The sequence below is a fragment of the Notolepis coatsorum genome (assembly GCF_963971535.1).
Source record: "Notolepis coatsorum genome assembly, chromosome: 2".
NCBI classification, from domain to species: domain Eukaryota; kingdom Metazoa; phylum Chordata; class Actinopteri; order Aulopiformes; family Paralepididae; genus Notolepis; species Notolepis coatsorum.
Window position 1 is genome coordinate 203,794,483 of NC_140166.1, and position 7,640 is coordinate 203,802,122.

Consider the following 7,640-nt stretch of genomic DNA (forward strand, 5'->3'; position numbering starts at 1 on the left):
GCCTAGGATACATTTTATTAGCTCAATGCTCCCCCTGCCCCCTCCAATAGACCACTGGCGCAAGGTACAATCGATGGTATCTAAGTTTGTCTGGAATAACAAACGCCCGAGAATCAAAAGGGCTACTACTCAACGTAGGAAACAAGATGGGGGCCTCGCAATCCCTGATTTTAAACTTTATTTCTGGTCCTTTTCACTGAGACCTCTGATGTGCTGGCTAGACCCTGTAGAGGCTGTATCGTGGCGCTCCTTAGAAGCGGCGGCGGTGTCTCCGCTAAGATTGCAGGATGTAGTGTACTCCACTGTCTCTATTGCGAAATGCCGGCTGAGGTATGGACCGATCATTACTCACGTGATCCAAACGTGGCGTAATGTACAGAGGTCGTGTGGGGTTAAATGCCCTTGGCACCTGGACTCTCCAATTTTTAATAACCAGCAATTACTTGTTGGACACAAGCCGGTTAATATTCCTCAATGGCAAAGGAGGGGAGTGCATACTCTGGAGGATATTTATGATAAGAACGGCCTCCGTGCGTTTCAGGACTTAAGAGAATTTTATGATCTTCCCGGCGAGTCCTTCTTTCTTTACCTTCAACTAAGGTCAGCACTGAGGGCGCATGGCGTACCGTGGGCTCAAGCTTTGCAACCACACCCCTTCCTCAGGCTCATAGTGGACAGAACGACATCCAGAGGGTTTGTCTCAGACTTTTATACGCTCTTAATTCAATCCACGTATAAAAATTTATCATTGGATACAATCTGGCGTGTGGATATCCCGGAGTTGGACCCCGAGTTTGACTGGGATGATGTTTGGGCAAATGTGGCATTATCTTCCCGCAACCCCAATCACCAGCAAATTAATTTTAATTATATTCATAGGACCTATCTTACACCTAGGAAGCTATTTGCTATGGGACTGATAACCGACTCTCGGTGCACTTTGTGCTCTCAAAAGGCCACTGGCACTTATATGCATATGTATTGGGATTGCCCACCAGTGGCCCGCTTCTGGAGGTCAATAACGGACAAACTTTCAGATCTGTGTGGCTTAACTATCCCATTCACAGCTGTTACGCTACTCCTGAACGATATAACGACACTACCCGCGTCCGTACAACTGAAAAGGGTTGTCCTAGCGGGCGTCACAGCAGCGAAGAAGCTTATAGCAATGAGATGGAAGGAGCCTGAGAAGCTGACAATGATCAACTGGTCCCTAACTCTATTGGATGTGATTTATCTTGAGATATCCACGGCTCGGGTGATTGGGGTAGGGCAGGCTGGCATTGACCTGTGGTTCGCAGCAGCTGAGAAGGTAAAGACCGCCGTGTGCGGCTGAGCGGGGTTGGGGCGCTTGATCGGGGGGGTCCGGCGGTCTCTGGGGAGGGGGAGGAGGAAATGTCTTGTCTGTCTTGGTTTTTGTCTTGTCCTTCTTAACTTTGGCTGGGGGGATTTTAGGGGGGGTTGGTATTTAGCTATTCTGCGCTATATGTCAATTCACATGCCATCTCCCCAAGGGACTAATATTGGCAGACTGATTGACCTGTCAACCAACTTGGAAGAGGAATTTCTTTCTTCTTACACTTTACCGTCTGCGAGTTTGGCAGTCTTGAACATGTGTAAGGGACCTAGGCTATCTACAGTAAATCTGCGACAACACTCTCATAAACAATCTTTTAAGTCACTCCACTTTGTAAAGGTGGGGAAAGGTTGCCATGTCTTGAAGACCCCTTTTTGTTATTGAAGTAGCCACCTATATTTGATAGGTTGGACGCTGTTTCTTTTTCTTTTTGTCTTATAATTTATTATTCTGTATTATTGTTGTTATTCTCCTGTGAAGTTATGTTTTTTGTTACTGTGGTTATTGTGTTGTCCTGTTTCATGTAATTAATAATAAAAAAAAATTGATCAAAAAAAAAACATTGGATCAATAAACGCGATCAATATTTGGAATGGCGATCAGGAATTGGATTAATCTTTTTGCAGAACATCTGAGGTGAGGTAAGGACTCTATTTTACCAGTATTGGGTTAATCAGATGTTTTCTTCTCCGTCATCGCAGCGCGTATGTGTGTGCGTAACGTTAGCGCTGACCAAGTCATGGATAATCGATTTCTTTAGCCCACTTCTCTAGCGTGCATAAGTACACATATACTATCGATAATCTAGCGTTTATTTGAAAACTATTCATAAATCAGCCGAAAAATGACGACGTGTTTTGTGTATTCCACTAAAGAGCTATTATCGCGGAATTTCTCTGGAATTACTAGACATCTCCAAAACTATACTCGTATTCAAAGCGGTATAAAATGAAAATGTACCAATGAAAAAACAATCCGTTTCATTCATGTTGACTGCAAGCAAGTCATTGATAAGCGACGGGTGTATTAGACCCATAGCCATAATTTAAGATATAGTTTAAGCATTCTCAAATTTCCCTGTCCTCCCATTGACTAAAGCGCTGGCATGGAACGGCCTAATTTGGTCAATGGGCGTGGCCCGGAATGAGTTAAGATTATCATAATGAAAAAATAACATGCGTTATCAAGTTTCAATTTTCTTTAACACTTTGACTGCCATGAAACGTCTTTTCACGTCATTGCTGGCCATGCTCAAGTTGCCGGGGGACGCTGTACAGCGTCCTTATATCAATATTTCAAAAATCTGCGATCTGATTAATTTGTCCCCTCCGCTGGCCTGAGATCCACCAGCAGGACCCACTGAGCTCTCTGGCGGTTCAGGAGCGCCATCTGGTGGCCGATCGGCGCAATCGCCAAACAGGATGTTGAATAGAGGTTGTCCTAGACGACCGTAGTACTTCCGGCGCTCGCTATAGGTCCCGCGACTCTGGCTCGTCACACTACACAGTGATCGATTGCCAATAACTCGATAAACAACATGATTTGGACGTATATACCATTATACAAGCTGGAGATGGACCGGGTAAATTTACATCCCATAATGATAAGATTTCAACTCGACGATGATCGCCCAACGGCGCGTGGAGACTGGGGTGAGTTTCAGCGTGTAACGTTACCGTCTTCGATACTAACTGCTATTATCAACATTTGACCCACATTAGATGATTGGTATAACGCTGCCCACGGAATTATAAACGCCCCCTAGCCCATCCGGTCAACATCAGATGACGTGTAGTAACTTCTAGAAGTACGTCTAGTTGGAATTTTTTATATCGCGCTGATTGCCATAAAACTGTATTGCATCATCAATATAATGCATTTGGGGCTATAGATCACGTTCTGGAGAAAGCTGCAGAAAGAGATGAAAACATATTTATACATTAGATTAGACCATACTTTACTATGAATATGTGAATGAAAAAGTTTAACGTTGCTACACAATGAACAATACATATAGGACTTTGAATGGGCCCTAATAATGGCAATGTAGCAATAGAATTTAAAAAGTTATAGCCATGCAAAGAAGGGGTACTTCTCCATAGACAAATAGAGCCGGCAACCTATGGTATATCATTAATTTAACCCAAGGCAACCAAAGTGTTAATAGTTGTCATAGTAAAATACAGAATATTTTTCCATGAAATGCTTTTTTCTGTATGAGCTCCTAGAATGTGCTAGAATGGGGTTCCCAAAGTTTTCAGGCCGCGACCCCCGAAATAACGATGTCGGATAGCTGCGACCCCCACTATTATAGGAGGTATTATTATTTTTTAACTCATTGGGGGCCAACAGCAGAGGGCGCTGATGGCCCTTCAGCGCAAGTGCTTTATCCAATGTAGGCAGGCATTAAAGCGTTGACGGATTTCCGTCAATTTGATTATATTTATATAATATTTTGATTTATATTTATAAAGAAATTTCTTTTTTTACTTTTTTTTTATTTACATTTTTTTTATGAAAGTTTGCCAATAGGGATGTATCAGTAGTATTGGCAGTGGTAGTAGTCGTAATAGTAATCCAGTCTATTTTTTTTATTTTCTAAAAAATGTACTAGTTCAACACCGGTAACCACTTTTGCTTAATTTATTTGATGGCTCAATTGTATGCTCTAGTGTCTAGTCGATTTTGTGTTTTGAGCACAAAGTTCATCATAGATCTAGCCTCTTAATTTTGCTCTCAAAGTGCACCAGATTGATGCATTTAACTTTAAAACTTAAAAAAAGAAAAATCCTGGGTGGGCCGAGGTTCACCCACCACCACAGTCTCACTAAATCCTGTGGGAAACACTGAGGATTCACATTCGTTTACGGCTGTGGGTAGGGCGTTCCACATTGTTGTGGCATAATTGCGAAACGTGTTTAGTCCCTTGTTTGTATGATAACAAGCCTTTTAGTTCATGGTTCAAAGTAATGGGAAAAGGGTGCTAGCTCGCCATTAATCAGAAGCTAGCCACAAGACTTGCATTCACGCTCTCCAGCACACAGCCTCCCTGCCTGGCACAACAACCACAACAGTAGGGTCTATAGTCACAGTCAGGACAGTAGGCTCTACAAGTAGGCTCCCTTAAAACGCTAACGCTATTAAAAAATACAAAATACACTGGAGGTTAAAATAAGAATATGATTTGGCCTGAAAAAAAGTTCAGTCGGGAGAATTCTTTTGCTTTAATACCTGTGTAGGATAGGACTTACTTGCGAGTGCTTAAAATATATAAAATATAATAGCAATGGATCTAAATAACACGTTGATCGTCAGTGAGTTGCTTTCAGTCAACATGCATGAAAAACAGATAATTTTTTTCATACATACATTTCCGTTTTATACCGTGATGAATATGAATATATTTCTAGAGCATTCCGTCTAATCTCAATAAACTCCAGCAAATCATTAGAAATCGTGCCATTTGTCGCTTGATTTATGAATAGTTTTCAAATAAACCCTAGATTATCTATATTATGTGTCATCATGCGCGAACAGAAGCAGGGTCTGAAAAATCGATTCTCCGTACTTTGGTCGGCGCGAACCTCACACACACACACACACACACGCATGCATGCTCCGATGGCGGTGAAAGAAACATCGGATTAACCCAAGATTCCTAACATAAAGTCCTTACCTTACATCTGATGTAGTGCAAAAAGATTAATCCAATTCCTGATCGCCATTCCAAATATTGATCGTGTTTTTTGATCCAATGTTATATGTCCAAAACACATAATCCACGTTGCTCCGAGTGTCCCCAGTCCGTCTGTTATAACGATACTGCATGCCCGAGAAGTAAAACCTGGACTTCTTAGATCGATGCACAGCCCCAGCCAGAGGGATTCCAATGATGTGCAATACCATCCGGGAGACGATAGGGGGCGGTATTTGCCCTTTTCGAGCTCAGACCCATTCCCAATGATAACGTCAGGCTGGATGGATGAAAAATGAATGGATATAGCTAATAAAAGAAATATCGATTAAATAACGAGAAATCTCGTTATTGGCAACCAACGCATGGCGAGAAATAACGAGAAATCTCGTTGTTGGCAACCAATGTGTTAAGGATGGCGAGACGCACTGTGCTTGCCAGCAGAAAATTAAGTGAGATGGGAAAGATATACAGTAGAATTTCTGTGCAACAAGATGTTGTTATGCAATCGGTACAAGCATGGTGAGACTTGTCCAACATTTCTGAACAAAGTTCATGTATCGCCACCCTAAGTATTAACCCTTTAAAAAAACGTTTTATGTATGCCTTGCCGGTATTGCAAAAATACATACCTTTGCATGGATCCATGACGGTATATACTGTATCTTAAGATTCTGTATACCTTCCAGCCTTGCTTTGTTTCATAGTAAAAGTGTAATGTTCCGTGTGATGTCTCTTTCAGGAAAACGTGCGTGCGCTCACCAAGGGGGTCCAGTCGTTCATGGGCTACAAGGTAGGCAGTGGCCCTGTAGGTCCAGGCAAACCCGGCCAAGAGATGAGTAAACCATGGAAGAAACACGGCAACAGGAACAAGAAGGAGAAAGTACGCAGGCTCACCAAGCACCTGGACGCCTGACGAGGATCCAAGGACATTTTAAACGCTGATCATTTCAAATGGAATGGAGTAGACTCAGAGGACTGTCCTTGTGCAATTCCAAAGGAATTAATGTTGTTATGCATCTGGGAGCTTATGCAAGTGAGGAAGTTTTGGGTTGTCCTGATATTAACAAATTAATTACATTTGCTCTAAATGTCGAATTTTCATTTTGAAGGTTATGGTTGTGCAATCAATGCATTCCGTCAACTGGACATCAGTTGTGCAGCAGATCTCACCCGTGTGTATTGGCACATCCAGAGGATGTGGAATTTGTAAGGAGAAAATTTATATTTTAAAAGGGTTCTGAAACTGAACCTGAACTTTCCCAGTAAACATTGTTCGGACGGGACGTTGTGTCCCTGGTCAAAAACGGTTCCGGTCGAACGGTAAAAACGGCAATGTGGTTATGAGGCGCGACGGCCAGATGGTGATGCCGATGTTGTGCTTCGTTTACCCTTTTTGTTTTGGTCTGGTTGGAGTTAGCAACTTTCTCTCCAGACATATCTCGGTAGAGCCTGAGGTGTGGCCTTTAGTAGCAACCCCTCCCCTATACTGACTGAAATCAAATCCACACATCAGACCAAAACTGTAAACAAAGCGCAGTGCCGTGTTGTCATCTTTTGCCTAGAGGTTGCTTTTTGATGCCATTACAGATTCTACCTTTAAGTCATGGTTCAATGCTTCACAACATATTTTAACAGATATATAGCCTTATTGTTGCCTTATTGAGTGTATGCGCTCCCAGCGAGGCTCGTGTTGCACCTTGATATCTTTCCTTTTTTTTTTTACTGTAGAATCACAGTTCATGCTGCATTACCTCAGCGTTGCCGGTGACAACCATGCCTGGTGCAATGCATTCCCAATGGTAATGATTACTGCTAACCTTTAATTATATTCTGATCATGGATCAAATGGATGAATTAATACCAATACAAATATTATTATTTAAACGTTGTTAGAACGTCCAGCCGGTGGCCACCCAGCAAGCATTGAGATGTTGAATGACTATAAAGAATCGCTGACGTCAGCACAATTTACATTTTGCAGCAATTTTTTTATCATAACGCAACATAAACAACGGCCATTCAACGTCTCAGTGTTTGCTGGGGTATATTCCTTAAAATATGAGGTAATAGTCATTGAACAAATGATTTACTGAGGCTGTGAGGTTACTGAATTCATCCATGTAGCCTATACAAATGTGAGTGTGTTCACTAAGGATGATGAAATAAAATAAATGTTGCATATTGTGCATTGTGTGTTATTATTTATACATTTACCTCAATCACCCTTTTACCTGTTTCAGATTGCAGATTATTTTGTCATAAAGTACAATGGAATTCTTACTCCTTTGCTCCACAGCATCAAGAAATAAAAAGCAGCTATTTATAAACAATAAATTGTCTGCGGTATGTGCAATGAAATAAATGTAACTAAGTATAAGTAAATTAAAAGAGAATAATAATAAGTACACAGAAGAGCTAAAATAATTGCACATTATATATGATGCACGAAGTGGCTGAGCATTGTAGCAGCAGTGGAGTCCAGTAATGAGTGGATTAACTTCATCAGGCGTACTGCCTGTGGGTAGAAACTTCTTGTACAGCGTGGCGACCGGATCCCAGCGGGGAGAATAGCTGGTGGTCCTGGAT

At 41.7% G+C, this 7,640-nt stretch overlaps 1 protein-coding gene across 1 annotated transcript in view; it reads left to right on the forward strand.

Annotated features, from left to right (window-relative positions):
* Nucleotides 1–7,240, forward strand: part of lsg1 (large 60S subunit nuclear export GTPase 1) — a 28,086-nt gene extending 20,846 nt beyond the window's left edge. Inside the window, exon 14 of the mRNA XM_084309088.1 lies at nt 5,794–7,240. Coding sequence (XP_084165214.1) covers nt 5,794–5,967 — 174 coding nt within the window. The 3' untranslated portion in view covers nt 5,968–7,240. The remainder of the gene's footprint in view (nt 1–5,793) is intronic.
* Nucleotides 7,241–7,640: the final 400 nt, after the last annotated feature.